This window comes from Nicotiana tabacum, chromosome 1 (assembly GCF_000715075.1).
Source record: "Nicotiana tabacum cultivar K326 chromosome 1, ASM71507v2, whole genome shotgun sequence".
Classification (NCBI taxonomy): Eukaryota; Viridiplantae; Streptophyta; class Magnoliopsida; order Solanales; family Solanaceae; genus Nicotiana; species Nicotiana tabacum.
Window position 1 is genome coordinate 10247892 of NC_134080.1, and position 23838 is coordinate 10271729.

At 34.0% G+C, this 23838-nt stretch overlaps 2 protein-coding genes across 2 annotated transcripts; both read left to right on the forward strand.

Annotated features, from left to right (window-relative positions):
* The first annotated feature begins 4235 nt into the window (after positions 1 to 4235).
* Positions 4236 to 5089, forward strand: LOC142161921 (uncharacterized). Its single transcript, XM_075218027.1, has 2 exons — positions 4236 to 4442; positions 4646 to 5089. The coding sequence occupies exons 1-2, from the start codon at positions 4236 to 4238 to the stop codon at positions 5087 to 5089; spliced, it is 651 nt and encodes a 216-aa protein (XP_075074128.1).
* A 6807-nt stretch (positions 5090 to 11896) lies between these two features.
* Positions 11897 to 23599, forward strand: LOC107797491 (AT-hook motif nuclear-localized protein 5). Its single transcript, XM_016620392.2, has 5 exons — positions 11897 to 12966; positions 13593 to 13660; positions 14175 to 14306; positions 22760 to 22921; positions 23009 to 23599. Exons 1-5 carry the CDS (start codon positions 12483 to 12485, stop codon positions 23228 to 23230), a joined length of 1068 nt encoding a protein of 355 aa, XP_016475878.1. The 5' UTR covers positions 11897 to 12482; the 3' UTR covers positions 23231 to 23599.
* Positions 23600 to 23838: the final 239 nt, after the last annotated feature.

A 23838-nucleotide genomic window follows, 5' to 3' on the forward strand; every position in this document is an offset into this window, starting at 1 on the left:
TGGTCGCCCTTAACCCAGCCCCTTCTACCGATCCGGGCCGATCCGGAACCGGACTGACCCGACCCGTTTAACACCCTTAATAAAAATGGAGTACAATTTTAGTAAACATAATGGGTGTTTGGGCACCCATAAGTTTCAATGTACATCCGCCGCTGGTTATGCCTTGTGTCCTAAAAAAATAGTTTTCCTAATAAATACACAAGTGTAGTCCTAAATATTAGGAAAATAAATAAATATCTATTTCTAAGTATTAAGAAAATAATTAAAATAACTATATTATTTAGTGTAAACTCTATTTTAGAAGGGTAAAAAAGGTGAACAACATTCGATAAGGCTTTCGTGCTTTTAATATAGTATAGATTAATTAGCCAAATACAAACTATTTCTTACCGAAACTACTTTTTGAAAGCATTTCGGAAAAAAATACTTTTTAAAATAAGTTAATTTTAGAAGCTTAGTCAAATTTACTATTATTAAACTTTGAGACACCATTCATGTCAGTTTGTGGAAAATTAAAGGGCATGAAGGATAATTTTGAACTCTTATATATTCCTCCCACAGTCCCACTAGCCACTAAAAATTTAATTTCCCTCCTTGTTTGACTATGTTTGTCTTTTACAGAAAACTTTGACTCTCTTATTTTCTCTCTCCTCTATTTAATCACCCTGTTGTCTCTCTCTTTAGTCACACTTTAATGTCCAAAAGTTTAAAAAGCAAAGGTCACAAAGGTCTCTCATTAAATTCATTAGACAGTACAGAACAGGCCTTGAATAAAAGAGAAAACTAAGAAAGAAAAGGGCAGAGAGCCTTTCCTTAAGAAATTAGATATACTAATAATAGTAATCTGATAGAGACATTTTTGGTACTCTAGGACTTTAGGTGCACCAACTGTCCCCCCAAAATCTCCACAAATAAATTTTAGGGACTTTTTTTTATGAAACTATACATTTATTGTAGAAATTCACATATTACTAATAATGAATAATGGCTCATAAATTCTTATAAAATAAATAAACATATATGAACAATTAAACATGATACTATATTTAGGACATGACTTTGTACATTTTTGATAATTTATATTTTATTCCATATGAAATATTAATGTAAGTTTAATTATATAGAGATAAAAGTTTTATATAAAAAATCACCCCTTGTATTAATAGCACAAGTTTATACTATGATTTTTGGGAGAAATTAAAAAATAGTCAGATTTACAACTGGTCATTCAAAAATAGCTCAGTTTCAAAAGTAATTGAAATTTAGCCACTTTTCATGTAAAGATAAATCTGAGCGAAAATACTGTTCAAAATGCGAAAAATATGTCAATATATTATGCTGGAGTTCCAGCATAAGTATACTTGAACCCCAGCATATTATACTAGAGTTCCAGGATAAGTATGTTGGAACTCCAGCATAATATGATGGAGTTCCAGCATAAGTACACTAGAACTCCAGCATAATATACTGGAGTTCCAGCAAGTACACCGGTCTAGCATAATATACTGGAGTTTGGAGCACCGGTGCTCCAGTCTCCAGTATATTATACTGGAGCCAACAAAGTATACCGGTCTAGCATAATATGCTGGAGTTCATACACAGGTGCACCGAACTCCAGTATCTTATGCTGGACCGGTCACTCTTGCAGCAAAATAGTGGCTATTTTTCATTGACTTGGTAAACCTGACTATTTTTGAATGACCAGTCCGAAAACTGGATATACCGTGCTATTTTTACATGATTTTTATAGGAATTTTTTTCTATCTATACCATATATGAAACCTTATTACCAAAAATGTTCATAATTTGTTAATTACCCGCCCAGTCCACACTTTTACTACAATTTATATACCAATCCATAATTAGGCAGATTCTGCCATTTAAAACGCGCTAAAAAGAAGGCACGAAATCTGCGTTTGATTCTTTCCACATTTAGTTCGAATTTTGAAACGGAAAGAGATCTCATTGCTGCGTAATTCTCTCATTCACTACAATTCTAAAACAATGCAAGCTTCAGAAGCTCCAGTACTCAAATTGCTTTTACAAATTCTACAACGCAATACAAATTGTAGAATTCAAAATTGTTCTTCATCGACCTCAATACTCAAATTGTCGAACCTATATCTGTTCTTCATCTTTTTTCTCTCAACTACACGAAATCATGTCAAAAATCTCAATAATGCTAAAATTGAATGGAAATTGGGATCACTATGTCAGATTTAGAGATTTTGAAGTTGATGTCATTGTGGTAGATGAGAATGCAAGCTACGAAATTCTGATTTCTACAATTGTAGAACAACTATCGATTGATACATCGGATAACCTTGTAGAAATCAAATACATTGTGAACGACAATTATTCTCCAATGGAGATTAGGAATGATATGGGGGTTAGTGTGTATATGGAGACCAAAAAGGAGAATAAGAACTTAGGTTTGTATCCTTTATGTATAAACGTAAGAGATTTCAATATGGAATTGGCAATCACCAACGATAACACAAGTGCAGGTATGTTTAATTCTACATTGCAGAGAGTTATTGTGTTAGTGTGTTATCTACAATATTACAACATTTATCTACTAATTAACTACAAAAAACAATGTACTGAAGCTCATAAAGCAATGTTGTTTTCAAAATTATCTACATAGTTACTACATTTATCTCTATGTTGCTGCAGGTTCGTCTGGATCCCTAAACTTACTTGAAATTCCATCCTCACCAGCTACAGAGGAATATCAAAGTGAAATAATAATTGAATCTACGCAAACATATATTGAAGAAGGACAAGTTTATCAGGACAAGCAAATTGTAGTTGCTGCAATGAAGAATTTTTCTGTGATGCACAAGTTCCAGTTCAGAGTAAAAAGATCTAGTCATAGAAGGTATGGATTTATTTGTGGAGGATATATCAGTAAAAGCAGTGTTTTAGTGAAGATATGTGGTTTTTATAAATTGTAGTTTAATTGTAGTTAAACTGTAGTTAATTGTAGTTTTTAACGAATTTGTGTTAAAGCAGTCCTTTTTGTTGCTTCTACATCTATAGCCTGTATTAAATATTGTATTTTTTTTGTAGCTATTGGCTTATATGCGTTGCTGAAAACTGTAAATGGCACTTCAAGGCAACGTCAATTAATGATTCGGCAATGTTCAAGACAAGGAGTTTCAGCCGACAACACACATGCTCCTTATTGGACGAAACATTCATACAGCGCAAACGTACTGCAGCTGTAGTTGGTAGCATGGTCGTTCCAAAGTATTGTGATCCTAAGACTGTTTACACACCAAAGGACATACAAACTGACATGTTATCCGAACATGGACTGAACCTAAGCTACATGCAAGCATGGAGAGCCAAGGAAAAGGCTTTACAGTTTTTGAGAGGGAATCCGTCTGACTCCTACAACAAATTACCCAAATATTGTTATATTCTTGAGGAGACTTATCCTAGTTCTGTTGTTAAATTGAAGAAGGCAGCAGATGATTGCTTCTTATACGCATTTGTTGCTCTTTGTACATCAATAAGTGGTTGGAAACATTGTAGGCCAGTAGTAGTGGTTGATGGGACATTCTTAAAGTCAGCCTACAGGGGGATTATGCTTACAGCAAGCACCATGGATGCAGCAGGTAAATAATGTAATAATTTTGTAGTTATTTTGTAGGCATTCTATAAAATGTAGTTAAATTGTAGTTAAATTGTAGTTATTTTGTAGCTAAAGGAAAAAAGTGTAGATAAATTATCTATATTCTGAATATATATTGTAGTTGTTATTTAATTATATTTTTATATACCTTTTTAGGGCTGCCAATTAACATTTTATGAATTAAAAATGTAGGTACTATATTTCCCTTGCATATGCTGTGGTTGATTCTGAAAACGACGCATCTTGAAAGTGGTTCTTTGAGCAATTCAAGGAGGCATATGGTGAAAGACCTTCAATGTGTGTTGTTTCAGATAGGAATGAGAATATACTGAAGGCAACATCAATTGTCTATCCGGGCATGCCACACTACTCTTGCATGTGGCATATTTGGATAAATATAAGGTCCAAATTCAAGAAGGGACATTTACAATTACATGAATTGTGCTTTGATACATCACGGTCATACACTCTGGATGAATTTAATGAAAGGATGTTGAAGATTTAAGAGGTAGACCCGCGTGTGAAATCTTACCTATATGATATTGGCTATCATAGATGGTCAAGAGTACATGCAACGGTGAATAGAACTTTTACTATGACATCAAACATTGCCGAGTCGTTGAATGATGTAACAAAAGAGGCAAGAGAGCTGCCAATATTTGATCTATTAGAGTATATGAGGACGCTTCTTGAATGTTGGACGAAAGAGAAGTTATTGAAGGCAAAAGGTACTTTTACATACCTTGGGTACAAATTCAACAAAGAATTGGATGACAACAATACATTATCTCAGAAACTAAGGGTAAGATCTGTTTGTTTGGTGCAAAAAAAATAAATTGTTTAATATGCATTGTTTCCAGATTGTAGATAAACTGTAGTCAAATTGTGGGTAATTGTAGATTGTAGATAAGTTGTAATGTATTTGTAGCTGATTTGTAGGTAAGTTGTGGATAATCCTTTTTAATGATTGATATATTATTATTTCTGTTTGTTCTTCAATTGTAGGTGAGGGCTTCAACAGATCATATATATACTGTGTTATATGGTGTGAAGTGGTACATTGTGTGTCTAAAAAACAAGAAATGTAGCTGCGGACAATTCCAACTTGATGAACTTCCATATGCACATGCTTTGGCAGCATTAAGGCATAGGAAGGAAACATACGAAAACTATTGCTCTCCGTATTACACAAGGAAGAGCCTTCTGCTTACCTATGAAATGCCAGTAAATCCTCTTCCTGATGAAAGCAAATGGGATGTGGCACAACATATTTTGGATGAGGTAGTAAAGCCACCGGCGGGAGATAAAAGGCAGCCAGGGAGACCTCACAAGGAAAGATATAAAATATTTGATGAAATAAAGTCAAAGAAGTACAAGGTGTCATGTGAAAATTGTGGAGGTGAAGGACATAACAAAAGAACTTGCAAGAATGCGCCCAAAAAGAAATGAATATCATGTAATTAGAATAGTTATTCAAAATAAATGTTAGTGAGTTCAAATTATCTGATTTTTTTGTGTAATCGTTCAATTTTATGAAGATAATTATGAAGTATACTACAATTTGTGTATTTGCGTTTAATATGATTTTATGTATTCTGTCAGGCATCTAAATTTGTCTTTTTTTTATAGCTTAGTTAAACTTTAGTATTTACTATATACAAAACAACTAATATTAATGAAGAATTCATTCAATGTAAACTGTTTCCAGATTGTAGTTAAAATGTACTTTAAATGTAGTCTAATTGTAGTCCTGTTAATAATTTGTAGTTAAAATGTAGTTTAAATGTATTTAAATTGTTGTCTTGTTAATAATTTGTAGATGATTTGTAGATTAATTGTGGATAATTTATTTATATGATTCCTGTATTTATTTCATATTTTGGTTGTGTACCTTAATTACAAATGACAGTTATATACAGAAATTACCTACAACTTGAAAATATTTCATAAAAATTACTTGAAGATTAAAGGCAAATTGTATTCTAGCAAATCAGAGTACTCGAGTTTAATGTAATAAAGATAAAGTGATGTAAACAACCAAAATGACATATTTCCTACAGTGTATTCCACTTCAACTACAAAATGACATCAACTAAACTAGGAACACAAGACTCTATTTCTTCTTTCTCTGTACTCTAGTCCTCTCATTTTTAGCAGGAGCACCCTTCCACCTTACTAGCCTGCCTGTAACCTCACTTTCACTGATTGACCCATCTTCTTGCTTCTTTGTAGCATAGTCCCATAGTAGAGCTCTATAGCGTCTACGGTGTTGGTCGATATCAGAAAGATCTTCTTTTGGGATTGCCAAATCTCCAAGGCTAACATACTCCGCAAAAGCCGCCACAAATACACCACAATCGCTGCATAAGATCAAATTTTTTTATTATGTAACAATTGATTAAAATAAAATAATTAAACATATAGAAAGGGAGAATAGTTTTTTTACAGTGATCCTTCCTTTTGTTGTGGAATCTCCGCAACCATCCACTGTATGTTGAGAGGGTCTGTAACTGGTTTCTCAATGTATGCCTTTGTGGTCTTGAAGTCAAAGTCATTCGTTTCCCGTAGAAACCAGTGCAAAATAAATACAGAGGGATAATGATTGAAAACTTATCAACCAATGATTCAACAGTATTATGACGGTTTGAAGACACCATGGAATCATAAACATAAAGTTGCCTGTCCGCTATGTCGAAAACGAGAAACAACCAATAGAAATTCTCTACAATGTTCACAGGCATGATGACATAGTCAACTACATTCCAGGCAACATTAGCAAGAAGTCTATACCCAAGGATATATTCTGCAACATCATCATCTGATTTAACAACCGAATACTTAAGTTCTGGTGGAGAACTTTTGAACTTGTCATAGATTCGTTCAATCTTAGTCCTGAAAAAGCAATCAATTGTTGTGAACCTAGTGTCGTTATTGGGGCCATACTTGCCTCTTTTTCTCAAATAATACATAATAACATCAATGTGCTGCAAAATAAAATAAAGTCTACTATAAGATACAAAGTAACCACAATTATCTACATAACAGCTACAACTTAAACTACAATTTGAACTAATCAAATAATCTAACAGATTGCTACACTTTAGCTACTATACAGAGGAACAAATTCAACAGCTGAAGACAAAACATAGTAACCTATATATCTTGTCTACAATATAACTACAATTACACTGCACAACTGAAGACAAAACTACAATATAACTACAATTACACTACACAGCTGAAGACAAAACACATATTGTGAAGGATTATGTTCTTTATACTTACCGTGTTATTGATGACTTGTCCTGGGTGAGCAAGGGCATAAAACCAGTCCTTCTTATCCACCTTTTTCACAACCAAAGTCTAACCAAGGCTTGATTTGGTTATCCTTTTTTGAAAAGTATTCTTTCCTCATGTAATAACAAAAAAATATCAAATAAAAAAAATGACAGAATGAATTACATATTTAAAGTTTAAAAATGGTGAAATGAAAGTGTAAAATTAAGCATTCATACCTCTTAGATACTTTGTCACTACGAAGGTATAACCAGTTGGTGAACCTTTCTATCAAATCAGCATCTACATTTTCACCTATAACAGTTGTGAAGGGGTGCTTGAGGTACAAAAATTTAGGTCCGACAGAGGTGCTGCCTCCAGAACTATACAGAGGTGTGAAAGGTGATCGTGTATGTTTCCCCGGTTGCCTGGTTCTACCCGGATGAATAGGGGTTGCTTTATCTGGTATGGTCTCGCCATACATGACCAATTGTGTTAAGTTGTCTGGCAACTCAAAGTCATCCAATGTCGGACCTTTCTTGTCAATGCTTAAACCTTCAGGAACAACTTCATTCACAGTCACACCGTGAATTGGCGACTGTGGAACGTTATCTTCAATATCTGTTACATATAAAATAACATACTTAACATCATTGTATAGTTGTATAAGCAAAAATTTACTACTTCAAAAGTATATTATGATACTATACCTGTTTTTTCTACCTCAGCTCCTTCCTGAAATCCTGGTTTTTCCTCAACCATTACTGGCACACCCCCAGGAGAAACTTCAGCTTCTGAAGATAAATGTAGATGTATGTAGTTATGCACAATATTGTTGATATAAAGTGAATATAATGAACTTCTGATATTATACCTGCTTGTTGTGCCTCAGCTACTCCTTCAAATTCTAGTTCTTCCTCAACGTGTGCTTGGAGATGTTCTGTTGAAACTTCAGCTTGAATAAATAATTTAAAAAATGAGAATTGTAGATATATGTGGGAATTTGTAGTTAAAGTATGAATTATAAAATTTTTGCATTGTAACCTTATTGTAATGAAAGTATGATAGTATACCTGCTTTATATGCCCCAGCTGCTTCTTGAAAATTAGGATATAAGTCAACATGTGCTTGAACATGTTCCGGAGAAATAGCAGCTGCAAAACATAGTGAAAAGGGGGTTATAATAATTAGATAATGATGTCTTGAAGTTTGTAGATATATCTGAAGGAATTCTATAAATACCTGTATTGCTTGTGCTTGCATGCACTTGATCACCAATATTGAACTGAAATTGCTGGTTGTTTTCTCCTTGTTGTTGGTCATTATTTTTGGATGAACTACCAGCAAACTACAATTTTTGGGTATGTTTGAGTATATTTGATTCATATGTCATAATTAGTTTTACTACAAAAATATATGTCAATTCTTACCTTTGACTCGTCCACATTATACCTCCTATTTATCACCCTTCATAACACTGTTCACAGAAACATCTATGAACTCTCGAAGGCTTGAGAGTTCCTCAAAAACAGTCTTCCTAAATTCAGCTAACTTTCCATCAACCTAAAAATTAAATATATAATTAGTTGGTAATCTTATTCAAAGTGCTACAGTTCCACTACAATTTAACAAAGATTTGTGCAATACCAACAGGGCTCAATATAGAATTATACCACAAATTGACTACAATGTATAACATACAATAATTGTTATGGAATGAAGTTAAATTGTAGCAAAAACTGTCTTTATATTGTAGTTATTTATATTACCTGCTCAATCCCCTTTTCCAACTTCCTGAGCTTGCTAGTCACAGATTCAGTGTCCTCTTGACAATCTGTATCTTTGGGTTCAAATGTTGGAGAAACATCAATTAGAACATGTGATGATTGAGCACCATGTGCATCTTCATACTGAATCTTGTCTGGCAGATTAAGCACTCCAATCTCTTCTCCAGATTCAGTGATGCTTGTGAACTGAATGATGGAAATAACAGTTAGTTCAAGTAAATAAAAAAATGTAGATTAATTGTAGTTATTATGAAGGTAAATGTAGCATCATACAAAAGTGAAAAAATATACCTTGAGCCACTCAGGCTTGATCATCTTCTCTTCAATTGCAGTTAACCAAATCTGGCCCTTTGTAGCTGACCATCTTAAAATGCGAGGTATAGATTCAAAATACCTCGTAGCAAGCTCTGTACTGACGGACGAGCAACACTCATATAGCCACACTTGCAAGGCTAATGAGCATCCCCGTATCATAAGAATGTACATGGGGATTAAGACGATGTCAGACAGATTCAATAACCTGCTTAAAGTATTGATACCCCATGGGTATGACTCAAAATTACCAGACTCTATCAGAAAGAACATAAACTTGTCTATGAAAGACACATGGTCTTTATCAGAAGGACAAACAAAAAATTCCAACAGATAAAGAATGCACAACCTCACTGCATCCTCATCTTTTGCCCAAGCTTTATTTGTGATTACATTTTTCAAATGCCACTTTTCAACCCTTTGTTTGTTCGAAAAATAGGTAGTCATTAAATGACTAACATAAGTGGAAGTGTAACCATAGTCTGAAAACTTATTCACACAATTTAGACCAGTAATCAACCCAAACTCTCTCAAGGAAAAATTCAATTTTTCACCCTTCAATAGTACTGAAAAATATGAGTCAGTAGACTTTGACAATTCATACTTCATCAGAAGATGAATTGCTTGGTTTTGCATACTGATTGTGGGGAGACCAAATAAGTAACCAAAACAAGTTTTTTGGAAAAGCTTTAAAGCATTTGGAGAGAGTAAAGCTTTTATCTGGCTAGGTATGCTCGGATCACACAAACTGTGGAATCTAAGCACACCATAATCAACATTTTGTGGTGCAAAGTAATGGCCATTATGCAGAAAATAAAAAATTATTGAACATTAGTAGTTAGCATAAAAAAGAAGCAGTAATCTACATATAACTACATGATAACTACAAAATATAACTAAAAGAAGAACAACCTACCCACACCTATAACTACAAAACAATACAGGACATCTACACATGTAAACATTATCTCAAAACAATAAGGAAGAAAAGGGTAACCACAACTCTATAACTACAAAAATATAACAGTTAGTTCAAGTAACTCACAAAATGTAGATTAATTGTAGTTAGTATGAAGGTAAATGTAGCAGCATACAAAAGTGAAAAATATACCTTATCTACAATTTATCCAGCAGACTACAAAACAACTACAAAATGACTACATTTATGCACTGTCTAAAAATCACAATTACAATTAACTTACAAAATTGAGACAAACAATCTACAAAATTTGGACAATTCCACATTTTACCAAAAAACACTTGAACAACAGATTTTTACAACCAAAATCACACTAAAAAACTGTAAAGAAAAATAATTAGTGTTTACCTTTACCAAAATCTTTTTGTGAACCAATTTTGGTACTTTTTTGGAGGGTTTCTTCTTTTTCGGTTTTGATGAAGAAGGAGAGACCTTGGGTTTTTTCACAGATGGAATTTTAAGAGAATATTCAACAAAATCATCATCTACACACAACTCTTTGCCCTTTCGTTTGAGTTGTTTCTCGACTGGTTTATCACCTCCACCAGCATCAACATCGTGCAAATGCTTGGTTCTCATCTCCGCACGGATTTGTCTAGGAGATGAAATACTAGTAGTAGGTTCACTTGCATGTGTCGATTTTGCGATTTTGGGTGGTGATTTTGGTGTTAAAACACCCAAATCAAAGGATGGGATATCAACTAATGTAGCTTTTGAAGCTTTTTTTTTTGGAGTGCTGATTTTTTTCATGATTTGGGACTTGAAAAAACAAATGCAACTTCAAAATAGGATTTTGTGAAATTAACTGGAAAAGAAAATTGTAGAATCGTGGGTAACTGATGGTAAACGTGGGTGAGAGGCGAGTATACGAAAATGAGGGAATTAAGTGAAGGTAAAACGTGGGGGGGTGGGAGGAGAGAGAGGCGGGTAAACGAAAATGGGAGAATATACGCTCCTAAATTAACGCCTAATGTAAATGAAGCATTAATTATACCCTTAATTTGAATTGTGGTATATAAATGGTAATTTGGTATGCTAAAATGTAACTAACACAATCCCTAAACATTGAGGGTAATAAGGTTTCATATATGGTATAGGAAGGTAAAAATCCCATTTTTATATTGAGGATAAAGAATATTTCGATATGAAACGTTGAGGTATTTGCGCCATACGATCATTTTTGAGTTCACTATTTAAATTTTATACCTAGTATAGCTCAATGAGCTAAATTTTGCCATTCAAAATTGCTATTTGCTGGATGAATTTTTGTTTTTGCAGACAAATTTAATTCATGGGCTAACGGTGACAATATTTAAAAAGTGGCTCCAAAATGGTCATTTATGCAAATGCAAATTAGTCAAGCATGTTAATTTGATATAGAGGAATTTTTAGAAATTATTATTGTTTAGTGGCTATTAACTCTGTATAGCTATCATATACATAATTACTACCTATAGCAATTATTCAATTGTTATGGTATTCGTTGTATACGCGTTGCTGTATTCATGAATAAAGTAGCAAAAAACGCTTTAAAAATAGGACAGTCCGGCTGTACGCAACTGTATTAACATGTATTTGCGCTATGTATTCATGAATATAGTAACGACAATCCCATTAAAAATAGGTTTGTTCAGCTTTCTAATAACGAAAAAAGGATCAATTGGCATGATACACTTATAATATAACTCAACAAAATTAATTCTAATACCCTCATTATCAATCCAACTAATTAGAATGATTTTTGATATAATGCTGAATTAAAAATATTTTTCACATGTGACAAATCAAACAAACCCTTACATCATTCCTGACTTATTAAACCCTTTCCAAACCCCTTAAATCCCCCAAAATCCAACCCCTACATTAAAAATAAATAATCCTATTATTATATTCTACTTCAATGAAGAAAGGTGGCTTCTGTTTACTTTAATTCAAAAGCTGAAAATTTTCTACTACTATTTCACTTTGCTTTTGTCTTCACTCTCCTCTTCCTCTTTCCCCAAAAAACTCAGTTCAGTTCAATCACTCCTCTCTTTCTCTCTCATTTCAAATCTAGGGTTTTCTTTTTTCCTTTTCACTTTTCCTGTTTGATGTGCCTTAGCACAGTTTTTTCATCTTTTTCACTCAAAATTACTATGTGGGGTGGGCTTTTAGAGCTACAAATATTAAGCATTCTTCTAAGTAAAGCTTAAATGTATGATCTTTAGTAGTTTTATTCCTTCAAAATTCAACTTTTACTTTTTTCCTCACTCCAAGATTTCATTTTTTTTTGTTATTTTAACTCTTTCCTCAACTTCCTGAAAAACCCATCTTAAACCCTTGTTAGGAATTCTTTAAAAAAGCTTTTTTTCTTAGTTTAATTAGGTTTCTGTTGTTGGTTTTTGTGTTTTGGTTGATTAAACTCCAAAAAGTTACAATCTTTAGTAAATAGAAGGATCAAGACTCAGTTTTTTCTTTTTCTGGAGTGTAAATTTTAGTGAGTAAATGCATGGATTTAAGAGAAGGGATGACACTATCTGGTTCTGCAGCTAATTACTATCTTAACAGAGGGATTAGTGCTTCTGGTTCAGGACCAAGTTCTGGTGCTGTTAGTGGAACTGGGACACCAGGTGGGGTACCTGTATCACCTGGTTTTAAGTCCCTAACAAATGCTAATATTGCAGTTCAGTCCAATGTAGGGAGTAGTAGTACTGGTAATGTGAACTCAACTTACCAAGTTGAGAATCCATCACCCAATTTTGGTCATGGAATTAATATTAGTATGGCCTCTAGTGTTTCACCTAGTGGTAGTGATCCAGTGAAAAAGAAAAGAGGTAGGCCTAGGAAATATGGTCCTGATGGGACAAACATGTCTTTAGCATTGTCTCCTCTGTCTAGTAACCCTTCAAGTGGTGGGTCCATTACTCCTGGGCCGAAGCGAATACGGGGCCGGCCTCCCGGTAGTGGGTGGAAGCAACAATTAGCTGCTGTTGGTGAGTTATGGTTTGAACATTAATGTGTTATGGTATTTCATATATGTGTAATCTTATATGTTTGTTTCATTTCCTTGCCATACTTATTATGTTGATGCTACATTTATGAAATGGTAAATGACATTTTCCCTACATTGTTAGCATGTGACCTATTTTATTCATGTGCTTCTTGTTTTGAGATTTTATTAGTGTCTAATTATGCTATATGGTGCTGCCTGTCACAGGTAATTAGGGCTAACAGCCTGAATCTTGTTCACAATTAGAAGAGAAAATAATTTATGCAGACTCAAATTATGTTTTATCAGATACACCTGCACTCATTTAGTTAGACAATCTTGCTGAATTGTGGCTTAACGCGAGCTGATTTGCTTAAATTACTTAAACGGGTACACTCGACATCATCTTGATGGCTGCATATCGCATTATAATAATATTGAGCTTCCCCTTCCCGAGGTTAGGCCCCATAAATTCCCGGTAGGGAGGATAGAGGTGTTGGGGTATGCCGGAAAGTTCTCCCCAATAATTCTAATCATGTTGGTTAATTTATACCTCAATTGGAGTAGTAACTTGCAAGATGTCTTATTTATTTGGTTGTAGTCTCTGAAGATTAAATTGCTATGCGGCAGGTGAATGGATGAGTAGTTCGGCTGGATTGGCTTTTACTCCTCATGTTATACACATTGGTGTAGGAGAGGTATTGCTTACACATTTTGTATGTATAATCTTTTTCGGAGCAAATGCTACTAAGTTTGTCTTTAGCGCATGACTAAAGTATTTTTACATGTTTGCCTTTATTTGATCCGAGTATAAGTCTTTCGAACAATAAATCCGGGTTATGGATTAAAGTGAATTGATGTCTGATGTTGATATGTGATTTTCATTACCTGACAAACAAAATTAAAGTGAATGCTGTGTATTTTCCTTCTCACTCATTCCTATGGCGGGAACTTGAGTCGAGATGATGCAAACAAGCAAAAACGCTCGTTTGGTAACCAAAGCAGAAACAGTGTTGACATTTTTGGGAAGGTTATCTCACAATGTTTGTCCAGAGGGAAGAGCTTTCAGATGTGGAAAAATATGATTTGACTGATGTTGGATCTTAAACCATGCATGTGCTTAAACATTCTATTGTCACCAAATTTTATAACCTGTATTTTATTTTGCTTGGTGCGAAATGCACTTAGAAATATTCTCCCTCAATTTTACAGGATGTTGCGGCAAAATTGTTGGCATTTGCCCAGCAGAGGCCTAGGGCTTTATGTATCTTATCAGCTAATGGCGCAGTTTCAGCTATAACATTACGCCCCCCTGCCAGTTCTGGTGCCACTGTTACATATGAGGTTAGACTTTGTTTAATATTTTGTATTTATTTGGACTTGGAGAGTTGATAATACTAGTAAGTGAGTTGTTGAGAGTCCTTGACTGGGATTTTACATAAAATATTCTACCTTCGAGATCCTAATTGAGATTATGGAAAGTGAAGAGCGATTAATACCATTAGGCATGTTATTGAGAGTTTGAATCATAGTGAAAAAATGATGTTCTGTATGTTTTGATCAAAGCTTGTTGAAACTGTGGACATGGGCGGATCCACATGCATACTTATGGGTGCTGAAGCACCAACTTCAGTAAAAACTTTATTAGTTGTGTAGAAATTTCTTAAGATTTTGACACACAGAATGAGTTAGCATCCATTGACTTGGAGGAGCTTTGGGTGCTTTGGCCTAAACATAAGTTTTTTGTTCGAACATCGACGGTTCGATCCACTTAATCCTTCTTTCCATTTAGCGCCCTATTTATCTCGTTCCTTGCTTCTCTATCTCTCTCGCTTTAAAATTCTTATTTCCCCTATTTTAAGCTGAATTTAGCCAAAATAAATGTATATTGCTCTCTCCTTTTTTTTCACCTCTGAACACTTTTTTTTTTTGCATAAATAGGAACAAAATCAACTAATATGATCAAACTTATAAGCAAACCGTTCTGAAAGTAGGTCGACAATTTGATACCTAAGTATTGTTTTTATCCATCATATTCACATTTCTTTCATGAGTAGGTTAATAACTATGCTGAGCTTTTCTTAAAATAATTTTAACCTTTATTTTCTAAATTGATTGATAAATTCAATTTTCTTTACTTTAAAATATTTATAATTGTATTTAGCTCCACTTGCGCCTGTAATATAGTATAGTACAAATTTTCTTTTGAGAACCTAGCTCCCTTTACATATTATATAAGTTAAGAAAAGTACACTATCAAAGAAGATCGAAAAATATTAGCATAATTCCATATTGATTTTGAGGTGAACTTATTTAAAATTCCGTATCAAATTGATGTCTAAATATTCTCTATTTTGTTACAAAACACTATTCTCATATAAAGATTTTTCTTTTCTCTATTTTGAAGATGAATATAGAATAGATATGATCTGATAAAAAACTTGAATTGATTCATTTCAGTTTAATGAACATATAAACGAAAATTAATTAAATCGAGTGAATCTAAAATTGGCCAAACTAATAGATTACATACTTTTACTATGATTTTGTGACGAGTGTTAGATTTACGGTAACTAGTGGTGTTCATAAGAATCCGAAAAACCGAACCAAACCGACCAAAAAAATTGATACTTTTAGGTTTGTTTGGTTTTTGTTTTGGATTTTAAAAACCGATCAAATTTGGTTTGGTTTTGATTTTAATCAAAAAATAACCGAACCAAACAGGCTTCTGTCGTTAACCCTGGTTGTGGCTGCATAGCTAGTAGGGGTGTTCATGGTTCGGTTTGGGTCGATTTTTCCCTAAAAAGAAACCAAACCAAGTAAGTCGATTTTTCAAATATTGGAACCAAATTAAACCAATTGAGTCATTTTTTATCGATTCGGTTTATGTCAGTTTTTGTCGGTTTTTCGGTTTTTTTGGTTATTTATCCTTTTTTATTAAATATGAGACATACACTATAAGCTTGGTCCAAACCTAACGATAACTTCTTCAAACACGGGCTTGGGTATAGTAGAGTGGAATAACATATGGACTGGCCTGTTTATATATGGCTTCTAACATTTTGACCACTTGTGAATTCTACAAAGCTCAAGTATTTAATGGTAAGTACGTAATGCCAAAAACACTGAAGTCCAATTTACAGAAAATAGGATCATATTTTAATCGAAAATTCATTTGAACAAAGTGATCTAGTAATTACAGATTGCTATTTTAAATTAGAGATGCACATTAACGCATATATAATCGTACTTGCCTGGAGAAATATAAGTCCTCGTATACAAGGCATGATTAAAGCATTTAAAACTAATAAAGTATCAAGCATCATTAACTAAATCAAAGAAGGGAATGAATGAAACAAAATAACATATACTGAAAAGATATTAGTAGCATTCGACAAAATAAGTACTTTATGCACTTATTCTGCATTTGAGATTGAAAGCATTAGTAGAAGTCCACTGTTCATGGCCCAGAAAAAAAGGGGAAAGGGTGAAGAGAAGAGAACTGCCAATCTCGTAGTTTTACAAAACCAACACAACTGCAATTGAACTTAATTTTTACAGAGTGCCTATTTGGATACCAATTTTCTTCTCCACTTGTGCAACTTTACTTGGGCATGCCAACCTCAACTTTATCGGCATATGGTCCGAAATATCGCTTCCTAGAATCGTTGGTGTTACACATTCAAATGAAGTGTAAAATTTCTAAGTGCAGATTATCCTATCAAGTTTGGATAATCTTTCTGGTGATTTGTATCTCCATATGTAAAGGGGTTGAAATCTAAATCTGAAATGCCGGTGTTAGCTGTAAAATTGATGAAGTTACTCATCTGCTCTTTTGTATTTGGAGATCTGATGCTTCTCTCTGATGGGCGGGTTAGATTTGCATCCCCGATTATAAGTCATGATGTGTCATATAACTTATTACGTGATTCTGGATGTGGTGTCAATTTTAATGGTTCTAAATCTAGACCATATGTTAGATCTCCATAAACTCCATGAAATTTGAACTTAACCGATGAATATTTAACTAGCTGAATATTTGCCGATATATATTTGTCAATCCCTCTAGCATTTTTTTTGTGATATCTAAAAGATATATCATAGTTGATGCGTTCTTTGTCCCATAGTAACACCAAGTTTTCATGTTTAGTGCTAGTTTTCCATTTGATATGCGTTTCACACTCTTGCAGTATTACCAAGTGAGGTTTGTGCATCCGTTTACCAAGTGAGGTTTGTGCGTCCGTAGTTACGCTTCTATAACCTCTTTTCTAAATGTATTTTGCTCATAACAATGATTGACATTCCACAAAACAATTTCCAGGTAATCTTCATTGGAAATGTTCGATGGACTTGAAACGCTCATTCTGTTATGCTTCTCTCTTTTTTCAAACTCTAGTTTTTTTTTTTTTTTGAATTTGTATAGCGCCTGTAAGTAAGAAATGGTTCTTGGTGCATATATATTGAGTTCTTGGTGTATATGCATCCCCTACACCTCTTCTTAATTATTGGTGTGTTTCCTATACTAAAGATAAATCAGAGATGAAAAACTCAGAATTTCCAATTGTATTATTTAACTTGTTTTTTTTCTCCATTCGATAATGATGCTGTGATACCCCAGACTCTAGACAGAGTCTCACATCGGCAAAACACAAGAGTGATATTGGGTATATAAGTTAATAAGAGAGAAGCATAAAAGAAGAGAGAACTAGAGTTTGGTCAAAACAAAAAAGAAGAGAGAAGTAGAGTTTGAAAAAAGAGAGAAGCATAACAGAACGAGCGCGTCAAGTTCATCGAATATTTCCAATGAAGATTACTTGGAAATTGTTTTGGTGAATGTTAGTCACTATTATGAGAAAAATACATTTAGAAAAGAAGTTGTGAAAGCGTATCCGCGGATGCACAAACCTTGCTTGGTAATACTGCAAGAGTACGAAATGCACATCAAATGGAAAACTAGCACTAAACATGAAAACTTGGTATTATTATGGGACAAAGAACGCATCAACTATGATATATCTTTAAGATATCACAAAGAAAACGCCAGAGGGATTGACTAATATATATCGGCAAATATTCAGCTAGTTAAATATTCATCGGCTAAGTTCAATTTTCATGGAGTTTATGGTGATCTAACATATGGTATAGATTTAGAACCATTAAAATTGACACCACATCCTGAGTCACGTAATAAGTTATATGATACATCATGACTTATGATCGAGGGATGCTAATCTAACCCGCCCATCACAGAGAAGCATCAGATCTCCAAATACAAAAGAGCATATGAGTAACTTCATCAATTTTACGGCTAGCCCCGACATTTTAGATTTAGATTTCAGCCCCTTTACATATGGAGATACAAATCACCACAAAGATTATCCAAACTTGATAGGATAATCTGCACTTCGAAATTTTACACTTCATTTGAATGTGTAACACCAACGTTTCTAGGAAGCGACATTTTGGATCATATGCCAATAAAGTTGAGGTTGGCACGCCTAGGTAAAGTTGCACAAGTGGAGAAGAAAAAATTTGTATCCAAATAGGTACTCTGTAAAAATTAAGTTCAATTGCAGTTGTGTTGGTTTTGTAAAACTGCGAGATTAGCAGTTCTCTTCTCTTCACCCCTTCCCCCCTTTTTTCTGGGCCATGAACAGTGGACTTCTACTAATGCTTTCAATCTCAAATGCAGAATAAGTGCATAAAGTATTTATTTTGTCGAATGCTGCTAATATCTTTTCAGTATATATTATTTTGATACTTTTCATTTATTCCCTTCTTTGATTTACACTTCATTTGAATGTGTAACACCAATGTTTCTAGGAAGCGACATTTTGGACCATATGTCGATAAAGTTGAGGTTGGCACGACCAGGTAAAGTTGCTCAAGTGGAGAAGAAAAAAATTGTATCCAAGTAGGCACTCTATAAAAATTAAGTTCAATTGCAGTTGTGTTGGTTTTGTAAAACTAAGAGATTGACATTTCTCTTCTCTTCACCCCTTCCCCCTTTTTTTCTGGGCCATGAACAATGGACTTCTACTAATGCTTTCAATCTCAAATGCAGAATAAATGCATAAAGTACTTATTTTGTCGAATGCTGCTAATATCTTTTCAGTATATATTATTTTGTTACTTTTCATTCATTCCCTTCTTTGGTTTAGTTAATGATGATTGATACTTTATTAGTTTTAAATGCTTTAATCATGTCTTGTATACGATGACTAATATTTCTCCATGCAAGTACGATTGTATTTGCGTTAATGTGCATCTCTAATTTAAAATAGCAATCTGTAATTACTATATCACTTTGTTCAAATGACCTTTTGATTAAAATATGATCCTATTTTCTGTAAATTGGACTTCAGTGTTTTTGGCATTACGTACTTACCATTAAATACTTGAGCTTTGTAGAATTCACAAGTGGTCAAAATGTTAGAAGCCATATATAAACAGGCCAGTCCATATGTTATTCCACTCTACTATACCCAAGCCCGTGTTTGAAGAAGTTATCGTTAGGTTTGGACCAAGCTTATAATTAAGATAATTCTAATTCTTGGTCTAGTTCTTTGCTATTATAATAATCTAATTCTTTGGCTTTACATTATAGTTTGATTGGTAGTTTTATTTTACTAAGTACTAGTGTTGTAAATAGCGAGCGCTATGTCGCTAATAGTATGTAGCGACACGAGGTGAGGCAACTGCGCCTTTTTGGGTCTGTGGCGTTGCGAATCAGAAAAGCGAGCGCCTCTGCCTGTGTAGCGAGAGGCATTGTGAGGCATCGCTATTTGAAAATAACGGAAGAAAAGGCCACGATTTATACTAAAGCACAAAATTAGGGCTTGGGTTTCACTTCTTCTCCTTCAACGACAAAATTAGGGCTTGGGCTTCATCTTCTTCTTCTTCCATCATCAGCCATCATCATGTATATTACTTTCCTTTCTTTTCTTCTTCTTCTTCTTCTCCTTTCTTCTTCTTCTATTTCAGCTCTGGTCGACTTAGTCTTCACCATTGATGTCTTCTTCGTTTTTCTTTTTCTTCTTCTTTCTTCTTTCTTCAGTGGTCAACTCTTTCTTCTTCTTGTCTTTCTTTCTTTGCTCTGTTTTTCTTCTTCTTTCTTTCTTTGCTCTATTTCTCGACCAGAGCTTTTTATTTTTTTTGGGTTCTGTTTTTCGACATTCGACCAGAGGCAGTAGCCCTTTTTTTTTGTTTGCTCTGATTTGTTGCTCTATTTTTTCAATTATAGACTTATAGTCTTATAGAGTAGAATTAATTGCATATTGACTTGATAATTTTTTTTCTACAAAACAACATTGAAATGGCGTCATTGTAAATCTACTATGACTATCTATTGAGTCTTTAATTTTTGAATTGATAATTTATTAATATATTATTGTTATTGAGTTTTTAGTTATATGTATATAATATTTAATGTTTTTGTATAACTTGTCGCTTCACATCAAAAAGGTGAGCGCTTCGCAGCACGCCTCTCGCCTCAGTGAAGCGGGCCCTCGTCGCTATTTGTCGCCGCACGCTATCTAAAACACATCTAAGTACAAGAATTTATTTCATGTTAAAAATAATCGATTTTTAATTGAATACTTAAATTCTTCATCACCATTTGATTCAATCATCATTATATCTTGAAAATGATAGATTTCTCAAAGATCAATTGATTTGATAGTGTTACGTTGAAAATGTAGTTGCCGGAATATGCTTTTGGTAGTTTATGTCTCATATTTAAGAAAAAAAATCAATAAATAACCAAAAAACCGACATAAACCGAATCGATAAAAAACCGACTCAATTGGTTTGGTTGGGTTCCAATATTTGAAATTTTGACTTACTTGGTTTGGTTTCTTTTTAGGAAAAAACCGACCCAAACCAAACCATGAATACCCCTAACGGTAACATACAAGAGCACCATTAACTTGGATTCCTGAATCCGCCACTGACTGTGGAAGGTGCTGCATATGTTCTAGTTAATAACTGCTGAGATGCTGATGCATGGTTTGTCTGACGGTTAGCTTTTATATTATTGCCTCTTTATTCTCCCATCTTAAGAGCAGCTTTATTTGGAGCATTGCCACTTCCTTTATTTAGGGGAAAGAAAGAGAAAAAGGGAGGCAGGTGGGGCTCTTTGCTTCGTGGCTGTTACTTAGGAGCTTCAAGCTTCTTTTGAAAATACTGTAACAGTTAATATCAACTGATTTTGCGATTAGGAGAGATCAGATAATACACTGTGATTTTAAAAGTTATTAGCAGGTGGTTCTTTTGGAATACTGAATGTGGCTGACAATATGCGATTGTTAGAGACATTTTCATAAGCTTGTCTAAAATAAAAATAAAGTATTGAATTGTTCGTGATCGATTCTTGATTTGGTTCCGAGGACCTTTCACCTGTTTAGAACAACATAGGTTCTATAACATTTCAATAAAACAAACTCAGGCAACACTTATAATTGTTTTACATGTCTTGTGTATCAAACTTATCGCCTGTGAAACTGAAAAAAATATATCATTTTTCTTTATTGCTGATGTTGTTTGTTGTGATTGTTACTTGTTATATAACATCTTATATTTAACAATTTAGCTTACATATGCAAATCCAAACTATAGGCCATTTATAACATGTTACCTGGTCATGTAACCTTCATGTTTCATGCTTAATTTGACTTCAATGTTAAAGACCTGAATTATACTTTCTTTAATAATTCAAGAAAGTATCTGAAGCTTTTATTTTTGCTCTTTGTTTATCGTTAGAATGTGTGGAAAATTTCCCCTTTTTTCAATCTAGTATATTGAGTGGATTAAGATTTCTCCTGTATCTAAGTGCCAGAACTCTTTATTGGTCCATGATACTGTTTTGATTCTTCACTTATCCATCAACTTTCTTGTTTAATACTTTAATGATCCATCCATAGCCATAGGGATTCAGTATTATGCCTAAGAAAATTACAATAAAATTCAGTGCTGCATCAATTTCTACTTAAAATGATAGTATAAGAGCCATATCATCATCGGTTATCAAAAAGAGCCATATCGTCCTCTCAAGATTGCTTATTATTCTTCCTCAATGGTTAAAATTATACTTACATAAACAAGAAAGCAATGATATTTAGATTGGAGAAGTCATTGTCATTTCTTTAATGGAAAACTACAAACAGAGTGGATATGAACATGAGATATAAACATTTGATGCTGCAAATATAAAAAGTTTATCAAGTACTTCGACATATTAGTCAATATAAAGATCATATACAATAAATCCTGGTAATTTAATGGAGTACCCATGACTGGGGAACCAGAAACCTCCAATAAATAGTTTGGTTTTACTAACTAACATGCACATAATTGTAGCAATTTCTAATTTAGGTTTATTTGTCTCTCCAATCCTCTCTTTTCATTACATGTTGGCAATGTGATACATGCGATTTAACAAGTCCATCTGAATTGTTGATAGTGATAAAGTCGATGCAAAATTGAGAAAGTAGCACGTTTTTTTTTCCAGTTGAAACACTTTTGATATGTGTCTTCCTTGTTGCTCAATCTTTGTCTCAATACTTGGACCATCTTTTTTCATGCACATGCGCACACTTATAAATCATGTGAAGGGATGTTGACACTGATCGGAAAATGTCTATAACAACTTTGTTCCCTTTGTGTTCTCTCCCCTCTAAAATTTCCGTTTTCTCCCCTCTAAATTTCCGTTCTCTCCTTTCCTTTTGCCATATGTGCATGTGATTCTGCTTGTGACAAATCATGTATCCTGATAACTACATGTTTCCTATTCTGTGCAGGGCCGTTTTGAGATACTATGCTTGTCTGGTTCATACTTGGTTGCTGAAACTGGTGGCCCACGTAATCGCACCGGTGGTATAAGTATCTCCGTTTGTAGTTCTGATGGGCATGTAATTGGAGGTGCTATAGGGGGTAGGCTCATAGCGGCCAGCTCTGTTCAGGTATTTGCTGAATGCTTGTTTATCTCTCCTTACTCTTTTGGGAGTATTTGTTTTCTGTTTTCTGTGTAACAAGCAAATTTGCTGCAGGTAGTTGTATGCAGCTTTGTATATGATCCAAAGGTAAAGAGCAAACCAGAAAGTAGTACTCCTATTAAAGAGGAGAAAGAGTCTGCTGAAAAGTCATCTACACCAATTGGTGCTACTCCGAGTCAAGATCCTACTTCAGGTTCTGGCACGGGTGTTTGGCCTCCAAGTTCCCGGCCAGATGTAAGAAATTCCCAGACTGGGATTGACCTGACGCGTGGATGACACTATTCGCTGCAATGCACACATGACAGTTTTGTATATATGTGCTTTTGTAAATGAAACGCGCACCAGGAGATCAGCTCAGCGATTTAACCGTCTGTCTATTAGTAGGATGATGGATTATGCTAACTTTATAACAAAATTCTTCTTTTTAGGTACTGTTAAAGTAGTAATGGTAGGGATGATGGCTGTTGAAAGTAGTAAAATGCATTATTGCATTTGTAGAATGTTACGTGTGATGGACCAAATTGTCTGAGGAAAAGTGGTGGATTTGCTTTTGATCTCTTTTATGTAGTAACTTAGAATTTTTTTTCTGTGGACAAATTAACAAGCCAAAAGTTTAGATATTATGATATTATGGCTTATTTTCGTAGAACCATTGTTTTATCTTGCTTGCAAACGCTGCAAGTTGTTTTGCCAGGGTATATATTATATACATGTGGCACATCTTGAAAAGCAAGAAATCTGATTTGTGATTCGGGAGGGCAGAGTGTACGTAGATCTTACCGTACCTTGTGAGGTAGAAAGGTTGTTTTCGATAGACCCTCCGCTCAAGTAAAGATGACAGTATAAGCAGATTAATTTTGTCAAATTCAGTTCAAACAGATGCA

What these genes read in the sequence shown, in the direction of transcription:
- LOC142161921 (XM_075218027.1), top strand. Translation starts at nt 4,236, where the DNA reads ATGACATCAAACATTGCCGAGTCGTTGAATGATGTAACAAAAGAGGCA. An exon ending in CATTATCTCAGAAACTAAGG is followed by an intron (nt 4,443 to 4,645) that starts GTAAGATCTGTT and finishes CTTCAATTGTAG; the next exon opens with GTGAGGGCTTCAACAGATCA.
- LOC107797491 (XM_016620392.2), top strand. Translation starts at nt 12,483, where the DNA reads ATGGATTTAAGAGAAGGGATGACACTATCTGGTTCTGCAGCTAATTAC. An exon ending in GTGCCACTGTTACATATGAG is followed by an intron (nt 14,307 to 22,759) that starts GTTAGACTTTGT and finishes TATTCTGTGCAG; the next exon opens with GGCCGTTTTGAGATACTATG. An exon ending in TAGCGGCCAGCTCTGTTCAG is followed by an intron (nt 22,922 to 23,008) that starts GTATTTGCTGAA and finishes AATTTGCTGCAG; the next exon opens with GTAGTTGTATGCAGCTTTGT.